A 22,800-nucleotide genomic window follows, 5' to 3' on the forward strand; every position below is an offset into this window, starting at 1 on the left:
AACCTGTGAGAAGACCCTTGTGATTTAAGATTAATTTCTTCACTGCTTTGTGAAAAATATGGTTGATTAGATTTTAAATTTAACCCAACCTTCACTGTGTCAGAATGACACACATCAGGTCTGAACACAAAGATAGCTGGGAAATGGTTTCCTGGACAACACTAGCACAAAGTGAGCTAGTTCTTCATAGTCATAAATCCTTATTTTGAGGTTTGGGGGAAAAGGACAAGAAAAGAAAGTAGATACTGGATCAATACTACTGAATCCAAAAGAAAAAAAAACAGCCCTCATCAGGGTAGTGCAAGAACTACCTAGTTTACCCAGTGCTAGCTTGCAAAATAAGCAAATGTATTCCTTACATTATATTCCACATATCTGGCAGCACCAACAAAATTTTCCTATTCCCAAAGTGTAACAGAACCAGTCACCCAACAAGTAGCACCTCCACTCAAAGCAGGAGGAAAAGTCATCCTACAGAAAAATGAAAAGGTTGATTTGTTTCCAGTGGGAAGGAGTTAGAATTTCAGCCGGTTGTCCAAGGAGCAGACCACCAGCCAAGTTATGAGAAAAAAATGGAAGTTGTTTTTTTTCTCTAAAGTCCTCGTCCTCCCTGCCACTATCACAGTTTAAATGGCCTCTGTTGTCCTTTGTCTCTCAAGTTTAACATCTGAATGGTAGCATTGATTTCTTCTTCCCTTTGCATCCATCTTTTATATTACCGAGTCCACCTCAAGGGCTGGTAATTCTACTTGGAGATCAGTGCTCCTGGGCTTCTTGTCTGAGTGTGTCTCAACTCCCAGCTCCGTTTTGGAGAGCCCTCCACTTTGACCTGACCACCCATATTGGTTGTGGCTGAGCTGGAGGTCTTTTCCCATAGCATCCCTCACAGTGCTGCGCTTTGCCTTGGTAGCTGGAAAGGTGTGGATGACACACCAGTGTTTTGGCTACAGCTGAGCAGTGCTGGCACAGCATCAGTGCTGCCTCTCCATCATTGTGCCCTCCATCTGGGAGTGGACAAGATCTTGGGAGGGGACACAAGTAATGCAGCTGAGCCAAATTGAACAGGAAGAATCCATGCCAAATGATGTCAGCTCAGATAGATATAAAAGCTGAGAAAAGGAGGAGGAAGGTAGGGCATTCGTTATTTAGAATGTTTGCCTTCTGGAGCAACCACTATGTGTGGTGAGGCCCTGCTTCCCAGGAAGTGGCCAGGCATCACTTGATGGGAAGGAGAAAATAAAATCTTCTATTTTTCTCTTTGTTGGTGCATACTCAACCTTTTGGTTTTGCTTTAGTAAATGGCCTTATCTCAACATACAACTTGTTTTCCATCTTATTTTCTCTCCCGTTCCCAGCAGAGATGGGGGGCTGAGAGCAGCTTGGTGGGCACTTGGTGTCCAGCCAAGGTCAACCTGCCATACCAACATGCACCTCAGATGCTCGCATATCTCTTGAAAATATTTCTGCAGAGAATGTCCTGCTATTTTATTTCACTGGAAGTATCTCCACATCTTTGTGTTTGCCTGAGTGCACCTCAAGTGTCTTGTTTCCAGACCTCTGTTTCAATTTGCTTACCTCACTCTTCATGTTGACCTCTGTCAGTGCAAGTGATTTCAGGCTGTTCTCTCAGTTTGTTCCCTCTGCTTTTTGATTTCTTCATGAAGGTGCTATCATTTATTCTTTCTTAGAGTTCAGGCATTGACAACTGTATGAAATTTGCAGGTGACAGGAGCAGCAGGGAGTGTGCAGAAAGGATCACTGGTATCGACAGCATTTTTGTGGTTGTATCCCATATATTAGAGACTAAGTCACATTCAGCACTAGATTCAACACAAGTTGCTCTGTCTGGCAGTTTCTGCTGTTATTTGTGCTTGATACCTGTGCCTGCTGCAGCTTTGGTCAGCTTCAGACTGTAAACTTTGGTGGGCAGGATTGTTTCCTACTCTTGGACAGTGCCAAGCACAGCAAGGCCTGAAATTTTGCCTGGGCCTTTTGAGCTCTCCATAAAACAAAGTTATAGTAGCAGCCATAAAAGCTGTTGTTTCCTTGCAGAGCCCAAAGGATGAGCATCACTACAAATGTTACCTACTCCTTCCTAGAACTGAATCCCCAAAGCTATACTGCTCAAGGCTGATAGATTGCACAGAGACCAGAAAGACTCAGATTTTGGAAGAGAAACTATATTAGTATCCCATGCTCTCAAATGGGAAGGAGAAAAGGAAGAAACATTTTTAAACATCATAAAAACTGTATACTGGTGCTGCTCAACAACTTTGGAAGGTCACAAATGCTGATTGTGAAGGAGTCTGCTATTAATATGCAGATATCTTGGCCAATGGTACAAAACCATTTTTGATAAGATGCTGTTAAAACCCTTCAGTTGTGAAAAGTTAACTGGAATGTGTCAGGGGCTCTTTAAACAATGCAAACTTTGCAGTAAGCAGCTGAGAACATATTGCTTAATATAGAACAGGCCTATAGGGTGATATGAATTCCCTAAAATTCAGATTTTATGAAGTAGTTGTGCTCATCGCCTTTTTCTGTCACAGCAGTATAAATGAATTCTAGGTATTCTGGGCTTAGAAAAATTGTTTGTTTGGTTCTTCTGTTATTAGGACAGTGATCCCAATTCCTTCAACTTAAAAGGCTGTAGAGGGTTTGCTGCTTGTCAACATTCTCCTTGATTGCTTGTTGTAGTAACATAAAAGTCAGGACAGTGAATTCTGTTAAGGGGAACTGACTTTGACAGGGAGAAAGAGGCATATTTCTGCTATGAATTATGGAGATAATGAATTAAAAATTGAGACAGAGTTATTTTTAATGACAGGTATGGTAAGATTCAGTTGGGGGATGGAAAAATAACTTCTTTTTCTCTGAATTTTAGTTTGTTAGGAAAGAATAGGCTGAACATCTCTGGCAGGCAGGATGAGAGATTGCTAAGCTGCTCCTCTGCTGCAGCAGTCATCCCAAGGCCCCTGCCTGGAAAAGAGCCCTGTGTGAAATGCATATGTGCATACACACTCACACACCAAAACAGTCTCTGCACTGAACAACTTGCAGCAAAAAGGAGGAAAAAGAGGCATCCCAGTCCATTCAAGTGTAGAGCACTTCTCTGCTGCCAACAGTCTGATCGGCATTGATCAGTCAAATACACAAGCTCATTTGTAGTTGTGCTGCTCTCTCTGCTCTTAGAGCAGCAGACCAAAAGGAGAAGAAAAATTGAAGCACCTGTAGGAAGAGATATGGGCCATAGTTACATTTATAGTATCCTAACTGCCCATTTTTTGCACTTTATTTTGAAAAGCTCAGTGATTTGCTCAGTTGAAAATTTTCCTGCTTTTATTTATTGTTTCTCATTTGCCAGGAAGTCTGTCATCCAACTAGACCTAGCTAACACCAAGAAAGCTCTGATTGTTCCTGCCTTTGAGACCCTGCGCTACCGCCTCTCCTTCCCCAAGTCAAAAGCAGAGCTGTTATCTATGTTGGACATGGGAACCCTCTTTACATTCAGGTAATGGAAAGTGCTCTTCAACCTGTGGTCATTATCTCTGGTTTTTATGTTCTTCTGAGTATTTGGTTCTTCTCTTTCACTGTCAGCTGCATTAAGAAACTTATCGGAATTCTTTTCCCTTTTCGTAGAGAGGCAGTGAACAGAATCATGTGGATATATTCTGTCTGTAAGCTCAGCATTTTATCTCGTATTACAGTCCTCTACTGAAGGACTTCAGTTGTTAAATCAAATTTGTTTTATTTTCATCATTTTTTACTGTGCTACAAAATCAAGCGTGACCATTACACTCAAGTGCATGTAATTTACTTTTTGGCTGCCAAATACTATCTGGGTAGATGTGTCCTCTCATGTGACCAAAAGTAATGTATCTCTGTCCACTGGTTCTCGTCCTTACTGGAAAAACAAACACAGGCTTGTCTTATGCCCTTTTAAAGTGTGAAACAGCTGCTTAAATACCTAGAGTTCCTCCATGCAGAGGTAAGAGAGTACTCTGACTAGAGGTAAGAAGCAAAGAACACCTAAATTTGGAGCTCCTCTCTGAAGCAGACTTCTTTTGTGAACAAGTCACTTCTATTACCTGTCAGACTCTTCAGTTTTAAAATGCAACTACCAGGGGTTAACCATCTCTTGGGTGTGTGTGGTAAGGTCTGATTAGCAGACATTTGTAAAGCATCTCAGCGATGGGAAGAGTACAATGTGGCCTTATGATGTTGCACAGAGGGGGCTTAGGAGACTCGCGTTCTCTTCTCAGCTCCACCGCTCCCCTGCCGAGAGGTGCTACACGAATCACTTTTCTTTCTTACATCTGTCTATGAAATGCAGGTAACAATGTTCACCTCTCCTTTTTGCAGTATTTTGAGATCTAGAGGTAAAATCTATGAAAAAGTTAGGAATTATCCATGGCTGGAGGAGCTCCATGATCATACCTCTCTCATCCTTCTCTTACTTTAGAGCTTTCCTTGCATTTTTCCCTATATTACACACCTCTCTCATTGCAGTAGCCACCCTTCCCTCATATGGTTGCATGTACATATCATAGCAGACAGCCTGAGTCAGACAATGTGAGTCTGGAAAACATAATTCTGATCAGTGTCAGAATTCTACCAGTGACTGCCTTAAAACAGAAATTTGAGGTGACTGAGAGAGGCATGCCTCTGGAAAGTTACTTAAGGATACTGATAAAGTAAGTGCTTTTCCCTCTGTCATCATTCTTTAACATACAAAAGACATAAAAATGAACAAGAGATCTGATAAAAATTAGTTTCCTCTCCAGTAGTTGAGAGAAAAAGTCTTTCCAGTGGAAAATAACACCCTCAGGATTTTCACATGTTGCATTCCACCAGCAGTCAGCTGCACAGTGGTAGCTTTCCACTACAGATTTCATCTTCAAGCTAAACAGCATGTTGGTGTGCTTCATACACAGCCAGATCTGCAAATCCTTTCTCGAGTCTCACTCAGGCAAAAATGTCTTTAACACCAGTGGGAGTTTTTCCAAAGCAAGGTTAAGTAAGACTTGAAGGACATACAGTCTGCAGCTGGTGTACATATTAATGTAGGATACATTTTACAAATGCTTCCTCAGTTTGTTTTGGCTCATTTCATTTCTCAAATCTGTAGACAGCCACAAAGCATCTGGGCTCTCAGCTCAGGGCTGAGAATTTCCACCTCCACCTTCAAGGTGCTTTAATAATGCTGCAATTTGACGCTGAGCTGGTGGGAGTGAGCTGGGGAGAACTGGCGTGACAGTGATTGCTGAGAGTGCCTGCAGCATCCCAGTCCCTCACACCACACGGTAGATTACAATCTTTCCCTCACTGAAATTGCTTTTGTCACCTCTTTTTGAAATGGTGACCTTTTCTACCTCTGGGCAGCTAAGAAGTACACAACGGCTCTCAATTACATCCCTCAGTCACCAGCAGAAGAAAAGAGAAGACAAGTGAGCATCTGTGGCTGGCAAGGTGTGCTGTGTGAAACCCTGTGCCACAGCGGGGGCTCTGTGCCTGGCTCCCAAGGATGTGCCTGCTCAGGGCCTGGGTAAGAGCTGATGGGCACAAATGTACGCCCCACACACATCCAGGCACAGGGGAAACCACAGCTGGCAGGAGACACATCATTGTAGGGAGAAAACATAAAAAACAACACCTGATTAACTAGTTAACTGATTGCATCCACAATCCAGCGAAATGTTGAAGCATCTAAGAACAGAAGTGGGAAAGTTCTTCTTTCACTCAACTTTCTCACTAAAATGGGAAACTTAGAGAAGGAAGGGAGGAAGACCACTCTGAGAATAACTGCTTCATTTTGCTAACTTTAGCAAAGCTTAGTATAGTTCTGAAATTGTATTTTAAATAAAAGCAGTCAGGAACACAAGTAAAATAAAGCATTGGATCCAAAGTGGAGCAAGAGGGAATATGATATGTTCCAGTTGTTTTCCATGAACTGTGAGAAAGAAACTTATCATGATTTTACGGAGATGAGCACTATGTCAAGAGCACTATGTTCTTCAGGAATTGTCAGATTGAGTGTGGCCTTAAAATTCAATGTGTATTTAAATCTTGAGTGAGAAGGGCCTGAGCAGAAAATTACATTTATTCATTTGTCCTGTGAGATGGAATACCAGTATAGACAGTGAACCTCTTCTCACAACTGCATCACCAATAGTAAAGTCTGTTGGAAATGGCTCATCTTTTAATGGGAGTTTCCTCTCTATGGATCTCCACGGAAGGGTGTCTGCTTCTCTTTCTTTGCAGTACAGTTCATGTAGTCAGCCACTGACCAAGACCTAGCTCCAGCAGATCTGTGTATGAACCCATATATATTGTATGAACAGATACATATGTAATCCAATAATGCTCTCACAATTCTTTTAATGTTCTCACAATTTGGCTGTTTTCAGTCTAATTACTTCTCCATCACTATTGTGTTTACACCTCATTTGAGCATTAAATATTCATTTACCTCTTTGTCAGGACCTTAGCTGTCCTTTTGCCTTTCTCTTTCCTTCTACTCACATCAATCACTCTGAAGAGGTAAATAAAAAAATGTTTTTGTTATTTGGTTTTGTACAATCAAATCTACTCCTTCCTTTCTGTTTTTTCTCTGGGTTTGTTTTTCTTTTTTGTTTTGTTGTTGTTTTTTGCTTTTTGTTTGGGTTTTTTTTTTGTCTCTGCAACCCCAATTTCATATTTTCCCTTAATTGTCTCTTCCCAATTATTTTTTTTGCCCTGGTAGTTTGCTCTCTTGACTCACAGAGATTATACTTGAGCCACTGTAGGTGCTTACACTGATACTTCCAAAATGGGTGGAAAGAAATGGAATTATTTTTATGGTTAGTATCTTGTTACCCCCTGTTTAAATCAGTGGGAGAGTGTCTCTAGAATAACAGCAGCATTTGGCTGCTTCTCTGCAGGAATCTCTCAATTAACCAAAGTTTGTATGGGGCTTTGAAGATACAAATCACTTCATAAGTGTTTAGCAGTCATTATTATTATTATAATTATCATCATTAATTTCAGAATGCCGGAGGTAGGATTTTAGAAGATACAGCACCCTCCACAATCTTATATCATTTTAAACCCCACATTGTGACTGTTGGGTTGTTTTGGTCTTTTTTTCTTTCCAGCATAGATAGCTGCACATTAGTGACTGGCTAGATTAGCCACTCATTTCAAAAGAGGCCAAGAAAAGGGGGAGGTTTTTTGGTGATGATTCCAAAGGGCATTAACAGTTATAAGCATCTTTGTGAATATGGCACTGCTTTCTAATAATCTTTGGAGAATTGTTTCACTGTCACTGTCATTATTTCACTGGTTTTTAATACAGAAGGGTTTTGTTTTTTCCTGGTCCCTAAGTGAGATATCTGAAAGTGGTAAAACCTGTTTACAATTTAGAAATGCAGCATACAAAGGACCATACATTACCTGTGACCCCAATACCATGGTAATAATTCAGTCTTCCTGACCTGCCCTAAAGAGAGAGTCAGCAAAGCTGAACACCTCTGATTCTCCTGTAACAAGCCATACAAATATGCCCAAATGAAAACTCCTAGGCAGTGATTTTATATTCTTGTTTTTAGCAATGGCTTACAATGTTATGAGAATTTCTGGGATTTAAACATTACGTCATGCTGTAACTTTGCAATATTTAATGCTCAAATCCCTTTACTTTTAGCATGTGAGTCATCCCTGTGAATTCAATGTACCTTACTTTACAAATTGGCAGGATATCTGTTTTGTCCCTTCTGTTGCCTATCTATCTCACTGTTGTAATACAGATACCTGCTATGCCTTTGTTTCATTAATTAATCTGTGAATCTGCAGAAAGAGCTTGTCTCATTGATTTTTGGAAAGTGTTAGAATAAGTGGGCGAGAGAGTCATTGACCCTGGCACTAATGGGGTGCATTCAAGCTGTGCTAGGAAAAGACCTGCTGTGACCTAAACAAGATTAGCAAAACACAAAAGGATCTTTTTCTGTAAATCAAATTGATTACCTTACTGAAGATCACAGAGTACTCCCCACAATGTAGAACTTAGAACAGAAAGCCTTTATGTAATATTTTACTTATTAATGTAATTATGCATCTTGGTTCTTGCCATAGTAATAACCATAATTAATAAAATGGAACATCTATCCAGAGCTGCAGGTGTCTCTCATGCAAATTATAAAATTGCCTATAAAACAGATCGTGAATGTCACCATGGTGGGGAAATAGCTAATTTTAGGAACTTTATCTGAGCTGCAGATTTCCACACCGATTTTAGAGCACCGACCGATGCAGCTGCTTGGTTGCTAGGAATAAGACACAGCACTTGTAGTGTAGATGAACTGACAGGGTACTGTGTAATGGTTTCTCACATTAGCATGAGGTACTGTTTTCACACTATCCTTCACCAACTAGATGTGTTTAAGCATTGAGCTCTGGGAGGCGTGCTGGAAATAGTCCTAGAAATTGCCTCCGACGCGTCCTAAAAATGATGATGTGAACTGTAAACTAATGTCCTTATTTTTGAACATTTCATCTAACAGGTAATACTGTGTTGCCTCGCCAAGATGCTTTCTATCTAATTGCCTCCCCATGTCCCTGCTGCTTATGTCTGTTTCAGGTACCACGTCTGGACGAAAGGGCACGCGCCAACAAATTTTGCCAAGTGGCGAACAGCCACCACCCCCTACCGTGTGGAGTGGGAAGCAGACTTTGAGCCATACGTCGTGGTGAGGAAGGACTGCCCAGAGTATGACAGGCGCTTTGTGGGATTTGGCTGGAACAAAGTAGCTCACATCATGGAACTGGATGCACAGGTGAGGAGATGACACACAAGTATCTCACCCAGGGCTCTGCAGCAAGGTTGTTACAACCAAATCTGTGTCCTGTAGACAGCGGCGTCACGCTTTGCATCACCAAAGTGTTCATCTGGCCTTACTGAGCTCCTTAATGAGTGCTTCTTGAGTTGGGAACACTCTGTTTAATGCTTGTTGAGTATTAAATGAACAGCTGAGCCTGAGTTCATTTATTTTTCAGTTCTAAGAAATTCATTGTTTTGCAGAGGCTCAACCCCTGTAGTGCTCTCCTCCTGACCAAAGCATTGCAGCAGTTGTTGCCAATCCCATCACTTATTAAGAAACATGTAGACCTAGCTGGATTTTTTTCCATTAAATTGAGGTTTGTGAGTCCCAAATACTGATTTGCAATTCAGAAAGTAGTCTTCAGTTGAATTCAAGGCAAGCATCTTTAATTTCTGGCTGGAATTTACAGCACATTTCTGCAAAGCCAGTGTTTACATTTCCAAAGTCTGGGGCTGTGGTGCTGACTCTGAAGGATCCAGGTACTTGAGCCTTGGGCTACCTGCTTCTTGGATCTGTGACTTGGGATGAAGCTGCTGGGCAGAATTTGTAATAATAAGGATGCCGAGAAAGCTCAGAAGTCCCAGACTGGCACCAGAGCTTGCCAGGGTCCCTGCTGCCAACCTAAATCTTAGGGGCTGGCAATGACTATGGCTCCATGGGAGCCCTGTGCTGCTGCTTACTGAAATGGCAGGATTTGCATCACCCTGCTGTTCTTAGATGAGGACTGTGCTCATCAGTAAGGTCTGGGTCATGGCATTTCTTTTTAGTTTGGGTTTGTTGTAGTTTTTTTCAGTTTGGTTTCAATCCCAATGTTTGAACTAGTAGCATTTCATGCTAACAAAAAAAACAGGGTTTGGTGATCTTTATCCTTCTGTGATAGCTTCTGCTATCAATCTGGAATACAGCAGATCCTTCTTTGCTCAAGCTCTACCAGTTTATGTGAAGCAGAGAAGCTCAAGGCTTGGAGCAAGTTAGAGGGAGATTGTGTCCCTGGGGTGTGGGCTGCAGTGTATTTGTGTGGGAAGGATATTTTCTACTTCTGCTCACAAAACCATATGGTCACCTTGGGCTGGCAGCCACTTGCCCTCAGTTTGCCAAGGGCATTCCCAACAAATTTGTACCTACTTATATGACAAAAAATTATTATAGACTAGAAAAAAACATTTTCCCTTATATTAATGTTAATAATACTTTGCTATAGCACTGTAATTTTCCAGTGCACTTTCCAAGCACTAATTAATTAACCATCAGTTGTGGAGAGTGCCAGTGTAATGGTTTATTATTTGTTAATATGGGTAACAAGGCTTATGTTCCCAGTGGCAGCTCTTATGTAGCATTCAGGATTTAACTCTTCTGTTCAGAGGTGTCTGCTCAGCACAGAGATTTACCCATGGGAAATGGAAACCGTTTTCAAAGTTGATCATAGCGCAATTATTTTAAATGACCATTGGGTTGGAATTAACTCTGGGAAATTGTTCTTCTCACTCTTCCAGCCTTGAGCACAGTATCACATGTAAAAGAAGTTTCATTTTCCTCTGTAACAATTTGGATATTGGCATGTTCTCCCACAAATGAGCCTAGAGGAGACGTGGGATGGCACAGCTACTTCCCCTGTGGCATTCCTCTGCTTTGGGTGTGCACAGATCAGGTTGCTGCCAGCTGCTTGGCTGGCTTCATTATCAGCAGACAGAGCAGCTTCTCAGTTGTTTTGCTGTTCCTCATGACTGCAGTGGCTGTCAAGAGGTCTGTTCCAGATCCCTTTCCAAGAGCCTGTGCCACTGCCATCCCTCAGAGCAGGACATGGCATAGAGATAATCATCATTGTTATTCTGGCAGCATGCAGGTGTCCACTGAGCTGGATGCTGTACAAATGCACAGATAATGCTAGTTTCCATCTAAAGAATTTGTAAGCTAGGAGATAGGGACAGAGGTTCCTGCAAATGCATTGCCTTCTCAACAGAAGCTTCCATGTAGTAGGGTGAGGTCATTAGGACACCTTTCCAGTGACTGTGCTACTAGACTATGAGTATCCCATTTCCCAGAACCCTAGCCCAGCATATTTCAAAGGGAATTATTAGCAGTAGACTCACAGTTTTTTGAAAGGCTTTATGTGCCTGAAGGCCATTCAGAGGGATGAGAACGCTGCTGTGCTGAACAGTTAGCACTGCAGAGTATAGACAGTCCCTGACCTGCAGAATTACAGACTTGAGATGAAAACAGAGAACAAAGAAAAGGTTGTATGAGGGGCATCCATCTTCCTCTGCAGCTCCAGCCCATAGTTTTAAGGTCCTTTAGAGTTGTTTTCTGTCGTTTGTAATTTATCAGCTCTCCTCACTCCATGGTGCCAGCCTTTGGTTTCACATTTGGTTCCTCATTAGTCCTAAGCATCTTCCAGCTACATAAATTCTGCCTGTGAGCATCAGATTATTTTGCTCTTTCTATACATTTTTCACCCTAAACAGAAGTTCAGAGGACCCCATTCCTGTATATGACAACATTGTAAATTAGCACAAAGATTTACCACTTTAGCACTGTCTGTCAGGGAACAGGCATTCTCATCAGGAAGAAGGAGCTGCATCTGCACTTAGCTGTCCAGCACATACAGGTGAAACACTCAGGTTTCTCAGCACAGGTGTGTTTTTTCCCATAAATCTCTTTCCCTGCTAAAATATTTTGGAGTACACTGCCTCTCTGCAGCAGATACTCTTTGCCTCTCTACAGACTCCTAAATCTACAAGTCACTGGGCATTACAAACCAGGGGGAGTTGTGCACCACTTCCTATAAAGCCAGCATGCTCTGTGGCTGTTCCTTCCCTGGCCAGTTTCTTTTTTTAATGGGTTAATGAGTCAATCCAGCAACAGCTGCAGATAGAAACTGTGTGAGAAAATAGGAAATTTGCCTGTGAAGGCTTCAAAGTTTCTTTGTGATTTGCATCCATACAACTCCGGCTTCTTGAAATTGCGTAGGAAAAAAGTGGTTAGGGCACTTAATTTGGCTACAGAATAATGAGGTTCACATCTCTTACCCAGTTCCTTGCAGAAGATACCTGCTTGTTGTATATCCTATACTAGTGAACTTTCAGCTTGTCTAAGAATCAGGCTTTTTCAAGCTTTGCTCTAATCCTCATGTATTTACCTGTAAAAATTGAATGAATCTTAGAGGAATAATGGACATTTAACCATCATTTTTTTAACAACAAAAATTGTCAAAGAACTTGGTCAGATATTAAGAGAATATTTGAAGTAGTTTTACAGGAGAAAGAGAGTTAGCACAGTATCTCAAACTTTGTGAGGGAGAATTTAATTTGAGTAAAAATGTCTCAAAGCATATGGAATTAGCAGGTTCATTTTCACATATTGCCTCTAAATTATACCATATTCTCCCCTTATTTCAGGCTTATAAATAATTTTGGACAGTTTTGTCTCTGTAAGTATCTTGGCATATAGGCAAAGCAACATATGTCATGGAGTTTTGCCTTTGTAAATGTAGCTTATTCTAGTATCCCAAGCAAAATAAATTTTAGGGGCTAAGCCATGTTTTGGAATGAACGCTTAAGACTCATGCTATGTAGTCACAGCTGTGTTGTTGCAATCATACTGCTGAAAAATCTGTGTGGCAGACATAGCCTCAGGTGTGCCTTTTGTACTATTTCCCCATTATTTGGCTTATATGGGATAAAATCTTTTAAAATTGTTGGGGTTTTTTTACCATGAGGGTAGTAAAATACTGGGGGAGATTATCCAGAGGGAAGGTGTACACCCCATCGCTGGAAACATGAAAGGTCAGTTTGGATGGGGCCCTGACAACCTGATCTAGTTGAAGATGTCCCTGCTCATGGCAGGAAGGTTGATCTAGATTGTCTTTAAAGGTGCCTTCCAACCCAAAAAATTCTATTTTACAAAAAGATTAAGCAGATCTTTCAAAAAACCAAGAAAAAGCTACTTGAAAAAACAAAGGCAGCTTGTTTGAGATCCCTGATGGGTTTGCTGTTGCTGAGACACAAACCGCGCCGTTAACGCCATGGAGCACGTTTGGCTGTGGAGGTGCAGGGGAGGTGCCTTGGGGGAGGCTGGGATCCCCCTGACAGCCGTGCCTTTGTCCCGCAGGAGTACGAGTTCACGGTGCTGCCCAATGCCTACATGATCCACATGCCGCACGCGCCCAGCTTCGACATCACCAAGTTCCGCTCCAACAAGCAATACCGCATCTGCCTCAAGACGCTCAAGGAGGAGTTCCAGCAGGACATGTCGCGCCACTACGGCTTCGCGGCCCTCAAATATCTCACGGCAGAGAACAACAGTTAGCACCGTGGAGCCCGTGCCTGGCCAGCAGGGACACTGAGGCAAGAGCCCCTCAGCGTCTGGGGCCTGGGCTTCGAACTCCAAACTGAGAAACACTTTCTGTTTTTATATCATACTTGGCAGTTCTAACAGTAGAAATTTGAAGTGACATCTCTTCGGACTATGCTCGTTCATCCCTTCCCCAACTGCCCCGGGTCTGTCGGCTTTAGCGTTCGTGAGGTGTCTGCGAGCGGGGCCGGCCAGGCGCCCTCCAAGCCACCGAAGGTGGGGACTGGGCAGGGACTGGGATTGCACTCCGCTCTCTTGACTGCAGAGCACAGCCAGACCTTCAGAATATAGGATTTCATGTTGCTATTTAATAATTTGACATGCTTTTTATCTGTAAAGGAAGATCTTCGGGTCGCTGTCCTGTGAATTTCAAATCTGCACTACTCTAAAAGGGAACTTTCACCTGTGAACTTTCACAGGGGCCCTGTTAACATGGATGACCTTGTTAATGCAGGATGAGCCAAAGGTCTGAATTAGCCTTGAAAACACAGGGGACGCTCATACAATACTGCACTCCTGAGGTGGTGTGTTACTGGTTCAGTTGTATACATGATATTGGTTGGTCTTTTTTTCTCAAATCAATTTTTTTATCAGGAAAATCCCCTATATCCCACCCTGCCTTGGCCCCAGTCCTAAATGCTGCTCCTTTCCTTGCCAAGGAAATATCTCCCTTGTGTTTCTTTGCCATCTTCAGTTTTGGTGGTCCAGTAAAGAAGATCAGTAGCTCCGCCAGAAAGTGAACAAAACTTGTCACTTTAAAGTCTGTTTTCATCAGAGCAACTTGTTCACTTGTGTCTCATAAGATGAAGGGCCTGGCTCTAACCCTTTATCTTTTTTAGGCAAGAATTGGATTTTACCTATAAGGCACATTGTGCCTGGGGAATACTGATTTGTAGGCTCATTTCAGTGCTGCCCATCCGTGAAGGCACTGGGCCTTAGGCTTTAAGTGGACTTCTTTGCTGAACAGTGAATATAAATGAGTAAAAGGGCAACTAGTAGCCTTGGTGCTCTCCTGCTGCCTGCTGCAAGGTCTCAGAACTACTTCGTTAAAGGAGTTTATAATTAAAGGAGCAGAACTGTTAGGAATAAACTCCCCATTGGACGGGGAGAAAAGAATGTGTTGGGAATCTGAGTGAGTGTTTGCTTGAACGTGGACTGGTCAAGTTCACAACATCGGTACACACAGGAATTTGCTGGAGGTCGAACAGGAACCTAACAAGCAAAATGCAGAAAACAAGACACTGGACTTTTTGCCATTTTCTTTATCTGCAGTATTAATGTTGTGTTTACATGGGAGGAAGAGATAAGGTGCACTACCCCTTTCAGGGCTATTTGTAATTTCTGTTGCAATGTTAATAGAGAAAGCAGAAACAACTCAGTGAGCAATGTGTCTGTCTCCCTGCCCCAAACAACCACATGTACCAATACCACTGCCTGAGCTGGGAAACGGATCCATATTGTGTTCTGCTCACATTTTTCCATTTTGTTTTTCAGCCACTGGACCTTCTACTTTCCTCCCCACCTCATCCCTCTAGAGCTTGGTTTTATTTCTAACCTGACATTTGTGAGAGATTTCTGTTACGGTGGAAACCACGCAGTTAAACCAGACATTTAAACTACAAATATCAGTTCATCATTCTGTGTATATATAAGAAAAGCCCAAAAAGGCAATGTCTTTGACAAGAAATAAAAAGGGGCGGGAGGCTGTGTGTAGTTTTCACTTCTTCCCCTGGGAGTGTTGGCTGCATAAGAATACATCACTGAATAATTTTCCAAAGAGCTTTTTTTTTTCTGTTCTTAATGGCTTTATGCAAAGATTTACATAAAAAGCTGGAGAGAGCTGAGAAGAAGTGATATTAGTGCTCAGTTCTGGCTAAGATACATTCTTCTAAAAACATCAGAGTCTTAACTGCCCAAGTCCTGTATTACCATTAAAGGCACAGGTCATTGTGCTGATTGAGAATTGAGAAGAACCCTGCTGCACAGAGGCTGTTGATTAGCCAGTGTGCAGGAAGATCCCAAAAGCTGATCTAAGAGAGGCTACCATTCATTGTACCTACATGAAATCTCCAGTCAGAGCTTCAGTGTGGCCACCATTATGTTCCATATATTAAAAAAAATTTTCATTTCCAGATGTACATTTCTCCTTGGCTTAACAACGTTCCCAAGGATAGACTGGATTGCCCTACAGCAGCATAACCTGTACGTTATTTGGCTGTTCCATTATCAGTATTCTTCTCATTATTCTCTTCTCAGTGGTGAAGGATGGGGGAGCAGGGAGGTAATGATTTGCTACTTGCCTGTTGAATGAGTCTTGGGACCTCCTGGGTAGGCTTAGGTGTGCTGGCTAGTGCAATCAGCTGAGAGATTGGTAGTAGGTGCAAAGAGGCCCTTGTTTTGTCCTTATAGACACTGTACTGACTTGTATCTATCATGTCATATTTGTCTCTGTGCTTCATAATTTGAGAGGTGGGGGTCTTGAGGGTTTTTAGCACATTTCAAACAATTTACCTGATGGCAAGTTAGGATTACATATCAGTCTGTAACTGCCAGGGCTTCTCCAACACCATGAAAAAATCCACCACTGACAACAAAAAAAATTCCCAATTCATTTATAACACTGGCTGTCTTCCAGTCCTCTGCTGTAGTAAGTATTTGCTAGGAACTTTGTTACTTAATTCTCAGTTTTCTCCTGAAATCTTCCAGAAGTAGCTGATAAACCTGGTAACTTAATGCCTTTGATTTATTGATTTGTTCCACCAACTTCTCTCTTGAGTCCTCAATCTCCTTATCTTTGATATTTGGAAAGTGTGAGTCTCTCGTTTAGATACCACTCCAGCACCCTCTCAGTGAAGACTGATGCAAATAAATCATTTAGATTCTTGGCAATGTTCTTATTGTCTTTAATTGTTTCTTCTACTTGCTTGGGGTGGCCTGCCTGTTATCTCCACTTCCTGCTTTTGGTGTACTGAGCAAATGTTCATTTTCAGTTTTAACTTCCTACTGTTTGCTCTTCAGATTCCCTCTTAGCTTCCTCAAACTCCATCTTAACTGTTACATACCTTCTTCCATCTTTACACAGTTTTATTTCCATTCTCTGGAGGTTTCCTGTTTGGCCTCAATAACTTCTGAAATTTCCCATTTAGTCATATCAACATTTCCTTGTCTTTGTCTTCCATTTGTCCAAGGGGTACCATACTCCATGGCTGTCTATCAGCCCTTTCTATTTTAATCTGAGGATTTCAGGTTTTCTTAGAGCTATTGATTCTTTAAAAAGAAAAAGAGGTTTTTGGTTTTAAATTTACCTTTAATGTCACCCTACTAGGTTTTGAGGGTATTTTCCTCTTTCACCTTCCTAAATGCTCACCTTTTCCTAATTAGGGGATCAGAAATAAAGTATTACAGAAATTGGGTTCTTATCTTGACATATTTTGTTCTGTGTCTCCCTTTTCCCTCTCCACTACTAAACATTGACATTTAAGAGTCATTGTAAACTTTTCAAGTCCCAAAGCCAGAACTGTGTATTTTCCAGCATCTTTTGACATCCCACCACTTTCAGACATAATTATTATGCCAAATAATAACCTGGTGCCTGGCACTAGTCCTCCTATTTTTGTTTTCATGTTTCTTCCTGTGATGTAACAGGCTCTGCAAGTGCAAGTTTTGGGTGAAACACTTCCTTATCATACCCTTTATACCCTTCTGATATGTTTCCACTTCTTGTGACAGTAGATATATCTATATATAGAGATATATACACACACATACACACACCTTCAAAAGTTTAGCTGTGGTTTCCATCCTATCACTTTCTCGCTAAGGATCACCTACCATTTACCTGCATAGAAAATGTCTCTGTTTATCTGGGATAGTTCTTAGTATCTATCAGGCTTTTCCCCAACTCCTAGTTGTAGTTATTCCTTCCAGCCTTGCTAGTTTCCTGTGTAAACAATCTGGTCCCACTTCCTAATTTGCTGGTTTTTTTTCTGTTTGTAATCATTATCTTGGATGTCATAGCATAAAGGAATTAGCAGCTGTACCTGCAGTTCCATCACCTCAGTTAGACTGAATATGACATATGCTCCCATTACTCGTAAAGTTCTGATTTTTTACCTGGTTAGCTTCATGTGGTAAATTGTAAGATGCATTTTGCTTTTACTGCAACAAGCAGAGGCACTTTGTAGTGTTATTTGCAGTAGCTGTTGCAGCAGAATAAGCCCTGTGTTAGAGGGAAAAGCACAAAAAGCTTGTCAGAACCGTAGCTGCTGTTTCTCTCCACAGAGGAAAATAAGGCCCTAGCACAGCTGAACAGTTTTATAAATGCCCTGCACAAAGCACATTGCACATCATTTTCTGGTAGGTATAATCATACATCGTCCAATTAAATATGAAAAATACATTTTTAATGTTCTCATTTTTATGTGCAGTTCTACCCAGAAGATAATGCATTTCCTTCTCCGTCTTGCCAGTTTCCCCCATTACTCCAGCCTGCCTAATAGCCCCATCTGTTTTCGGCTGAGAAAGATTAATGGCCAGAAGCACTGGGAGTCCTGGCAAATCAGCAGAGATATTACTCTTAGGCATTGCTCAGGACATTCCTTCCTGCTCTGCCAGATACTGTATGGGTGTTCCTCAGGTTTCAGGGCAGCAGCAGCAGAACACAGCAAGATCAGCAAGTGGGGTGAGTGTCATTATTTATGAACTTCAACCAGGTCTAACACTTTCAGTGGTGGGAGTGCTAGAAAGGGAATGTATCATTGTTACCTCAAAAGATATTTCAATATTAGGGGAAAAAAAAAACAGCTAAGTTTCTGCAACTCCACTAGGTGAAACTGGAACAAATAAGTCACTAGTAGAAAATGCCAGCCAGTAATCAGGTATTCCCACTGCAGCATTGAAAATGCAGAAGCATTGATAGCTCAATGAAGTCATTTTCACAGTAGTAATTAATAATGTATATTTAGATGGTGTGTTTACATCCAAACACTTAGGTGTATTGTGGATTATTTGAATATTGTATATTGTTTTACTATATGAAATTGCTTGGAAAAGCTGCTGGCTGTGCACAGAAATTATTTCTCAGGAAATACTTACAAACCTGGATTTAGAAAAATCTTGCTTTTATAAGAGTTCAGTTTTATGAGTAGTTATACATTCCCAAAAGAGAACATAAAGTCCTTGAGAATTTTAAAAGAAGCTGTGTCTGCGTCAGTTGGCTGGAACATTTTCCTCGTACCCTTATTTGGGATTTGGGGATTGTTTACAGAGTAGAATTATGATGTTGAGTTGAAAAAAAATAATCAGGGAATTAGAAAGCCAGCCAAATATTTATTTATGTGGCCAGTGATATGAGCATATTTGTTCAGACGTGTTAGTGGATACTCCAGTGGAAGTGTTAGGTCACTAAAGTGTCAGGATGCAGTCTGAAGCCCAGGTTTAGAGTTTAGTATCTGTTCAGGCATTGTGTGTGGCTTCTCCACATATGAGAGAAGCATATGTAAGGTAAGAGCAGCTTCCTTGCTTCCAGCACATTACTATTTCTGTAGGGTTAAAATGTCTTAAATCTCTGCAGCATGGAAGTGGAAGTCACTGCACAGGCAGAAAAGGCTGCATTTGAGAGCTCCATGCCCATTGCCAAAAGACACAAAATTTCATTCTAAAAGAAATGGTTCTGACCTGAGGGTAATTCTCTGACCAGAGATTTAGACACCCTTACCATATATGTTCAAGAAGAGGTCCACAAACGTATTAGGCCAGGTGATTCAAGCCATGCTTAGCCTATTTCTGAGTATTATAGCAACATAATTGTCAGTCAACAGAAGTGTGCATTTTCAACATTAACAACTACGTCAGGAGGCTTGTGATAAGGCTGCAAATTCAATCACATGTAAGTTAGAGGATATGAAATTTTAAGTTGGTGGTGGAGTTGGTGATTTGCTCATAAAACTTCTTTCTGTCCCCTCACACATATATAGTAGGACGTGGCCTGTGCACAAGTCTTTGTCCAGGTTTTTTTGAGGGAGTTCTCTTTCTTTCTCTGCACAGAATGCATAATATTTGGGTGAATGAAGCAGCTGGGTGTATGATACTTCTTTTTACTTCTTCTTTCATTGAGGTTTTCATAATACGATAGCAGTCTTAATTTTGAGCAAAGACAGACTTTTTTTTTTTCCCCCAAAGGATAGGTATAATCTGTGATTTAGGAAAATCAACTATCCCACATGCTCTCAGGCTTTCAAAGCAGAACACCTGCAGTTCTGTTCTGAACAGAACACCTGCAGTTCTGCAGGCTTTTCTCATGTGGAGGGGGTCCTATGAAGCTGATGGAAATCACACATTCAGAGGCCTTGTAGCACTCACCCCCAGGCTACAAATGCAAACAGCTGAATTTGCAAGAGTGATGAATCCCAGCTCTGTCCAGGCATGTCTGCTCCATCACTGGGATCACTCTAAGGACTATGAGCAGTCTGTCAGGTAAGGAAAGAAATATGGAGTAAATAATTGCAGGTGGGGGTATGATGGGTTTATTTTAAGTAGCCAGATTTTCAGAGGAATGAGGAAGACATGAGCATTTTGAAGTCCCTCAGAAGATCTGTTCATAGGATGTGTGGGCTGGACTAACCTCATTCTGGATTTGTGGCATTTCTTAACCAACACTGGCCAATGTGGCCCACCTGCAGTAAATTCTATGGATTGTAAAATTCCTGAAAGCACTGCGAGTAAACCATTCTCAGCTCAAAGTTATTTAATTTGTTTCAATTCTTTGGATTCCCACACTGATCCTTTGGTGCCCTTAACAAAAAGGGGAAAAAAAAATATAATAGAAGCTTGATAACAGTAGGAGTCTTGACTATCCAGCCTTTCTTAAATTGTCAGCACTAAGGTCAACGGTTGGGGCAAAGCTAGAGTTAGTGAGTTCATAGAATTTCTTCTTTTGATCTGCCTGTGGAACTCTTGTTCCAGCAGTGCTCTCCAGTGATGCTGTAAGGGAAGGAAGAGCTGTCCAATGCAGATTGATCCATGAATTCTTCATCCAGTCAGACCTAACCACCAGCAGCAGGAAAGAAGGGGCACCACCACCTGTGACTGTTTGTAGATGGAAATAGCGAGTTCAGTATGAAATCTCTTATTCTGATGACTGACTTTGCTGAGCTTTTCTGCATTTTCGATGTACACTTGCTGTGAGTGACAGAGGCCCCTTGGGGTGAGGAAAAGTTGGGACTCAGCAGTTTGCTGGTCCAGAATGCGAACAAGAGATGTGTGTATTTTCCCTTGACACCTTGCTCAGTGTTTACTAATTATATTAGCACCAATTAATCCAGCTGACCTGAGACTCAGTGTTCAGGCCAGTGTTCAACCTTCTGCTGTGTTGATAAGAGAATAGACAGATAAGCAAAATTATGTTTTCCATCCATAATATCAATGAGTATTTCCATACAGGTTCAAATGGCTTCCAGAGAGTTTACATCTTCTATTTTTCACTGTTAAGGCTTCTTCAAAGAACAGCAAAGGCAATTTAAAAAATAAAAAAGCTATTGAGTACTGTAAGGACCCACAAGGATTAACATTCACAGCAAGTCATCAATATAAAATATCCACCAAGTTAACCTTACAGCTTCTGTCATAAATGCAGAGAATACAGGCACTATCATCATCTTTCTGTTTACACTTCATAGAGCAAAAAAAAGGGCTTGTAGTAAAAAACAACTCTGAATCAGATCACCCAAGACACAAATATTTTCTAAATTTTATTGCTTTCATTTCCATTTCATGAGTGAAATTAAGATATTTAGATATTCATATTCAAAGTTGAATATGAGCCAGCAGTACCCTGGCAGCTAGAAGGGCCAGCCCTGTCCTGGGGGCATCAGACACAGCATCATCAGCTGGGCAAAGAAGGGGATTGTCCTGCTCTGCTCTGCACTGGAGCAGCCTCAGTGCTGGGGGCAGTTTTGGGCACCACAGTATAATAAAGATCTAAAGCTCTCAGCTTTAGATTCAGCATCCAGAAAGATGCTGAAGGGTTTAGAGGGGAAGCCATAGGAGGTGTGTCTGAGATAATTTGGCTTTTTCAACCTGGAGAAGAAGAAACTTGGGAAGAGACCTCACTACAATTACAACTTCCTCATGAGGGAAAGAGGAGGGGTAGGCACTGATCTCATCTCTCTGGTGACCAGTGACAGAACCCAGGAATGGCCTGAAGTTGTGTCAGGGGAGGTTTAGGTTTGATATCAGTAGAAGTTCTTCACCCAGTGGGTAGTTGGGCACTGGAACAGGCTCCCCAGGGAAATGGTCACAGCACTGTGCCTGACAAAGATCAAAAAGCATTTGGACAATATTCTCAGGCACATGGTGTGCTTCTTGGGCATGGTCCTGTCCAGGGCCAGGAGCTGGACTTGGTGATCCTTGTGGGTCTTTTCCAACTCAGGATGTTCTGTGATTCTGTTCTGTTTATTTTAATAGGTTGTAGCTTGCTTCTGCATCTGTCAGACTTGAAAACATTACACCATTGTCTGTGGAGAAGAACAGAACTGAGGGGTCATTGAGTTGTCCTCCATGTTAGTGCAGGGAAAATCTTTCCTGTAGCCTGGGGTATTCTTCTTTATTAGTTTGTGCTATCACAGGTTTTATTTCTACCTAGCTATGTCTCTTCCAATAAGTATGAAAGTCTGCTGGCTCATACCAGACCACTGCATGAGTTCAGTACTAGAGCAGTGTTTCTCACATGGCACCTGAGCCTCCACACAAATTTATTCTGCGGGGATTTTTTCAATTTTAATCTTCAAGCTACACCTGATAAAAAATTCATCATTTTAAAGCTGTAAAAATGGGTTCACTATGTTTTGGTTTATTTTTAACATACTCATTTTGTTCAAAGTTTTCTGTCTACTACATCCATAGACCTTCCAGAAAAATACTGTTTTGAGAGGAAGAGAGTAATTGTAAATAGTCCTGTGTGGCTGGAATCAGCAGCACTATGAGGGTTAGTAATCTATTCAAGCCAGGAATTTTAGCACAGGTTTCCAGTATTTACAAATTTCCCCCTATTTCTGTAGGGTTCCATTTCAGGATCCTTCTTTAGCCAGACCATTCTTGTGTTTTCCACTTTTTCTCCATGTTGCCATCTGCTGCAGCCCTAAATCCATCTTTATATCTACCTTAGGCTGGTGTTTACAGGTATTTTAAAGACTATATGTACAACATCCACAGTGCTGAGATCTGATGATAACTATTACGTAGAGAAAAGACATCTCTCCATTGCTGGCTCCCTTAAACTATCAATAACATATTCATTTTAAAAAGTGAGAGAGGAGAGGAGAGGAGAGGAGAGGAGAGGAGAGGAGAGGAGAGGAGAGGAGAGGAGAGGAGAGGAGAGGAGAGGAGAGGAGAGGAGAGGAGAGGAGAGGAGAGGAGAGGAGAGGAGAGGAGAGGAGAGGAGAGGAGAGGAGAGGAGAGGAGAGGAGAGGAGAGGAGAGGAGAGGAGAGGAGAGGAGAGGAGAGGAGAGGAGAGGAGAGGAGAGGAGAGGAGAGGAGAGGAGAGGAGAGGAGAGGAGAGGAGAGGAGAGGAGAGGAGAGGAGAGAGGACTTAGGCCTC

General features: G+C 41.6%; 1 protein-coding gene across 5 annotated transcripts in view; it reads left to right on the plus strand.

Moving 5' to 3' along the window:
- The window catches only part of LARGE1 (LARGE xylosyl- and glucuronyltransferase 1), a 278,352-nt gene extending 255,851 nt beyond the window's left edge, over positions 1 to 22,501 (plus strand). For all 5 annotated transcript variants that reach the window (XM_064420387.1, XM_064420390.1, XM_064420389.1 and 2 more), the window contains 3 exons: positions 3,365 to 3,511; positions 8,615 to 8,810; positions 12,963 to 22,501. In XM_064420387.1, the coding sequence (XP_064276457.1) occupies positions 3,365 to 3,511; positions 8,615 to 8,810; positions 12,963 to 13,160 (541 nt within the window). In that variant the 3' untranslated portion in view covers positions 13,161 to 22,501. The remainder of the gene's footprint in view (positions 1 to 3,364; positions 3,512 to 8,614; positions 8,811 to 12,962) is intronic.
- The last annotated feature ends 299 nt before the right edge of the window (positions 22,502 to 22,800 follow it).

This window comes from Passer domesticus, chromosome 5 (genome assembly GCF_036417665.1).
Source record: "Passer domesticus isolate bPasDom1 chromosome 5, bPasDom1.hap1, whole genome shotgun sequence".
NCBI classification, from domain to species: domain Eukaryota; kingdom Metazoa; phylum Chordata; class Aves; order Passeriformes; family Passeridae; genus Passer; species Passer domesticus.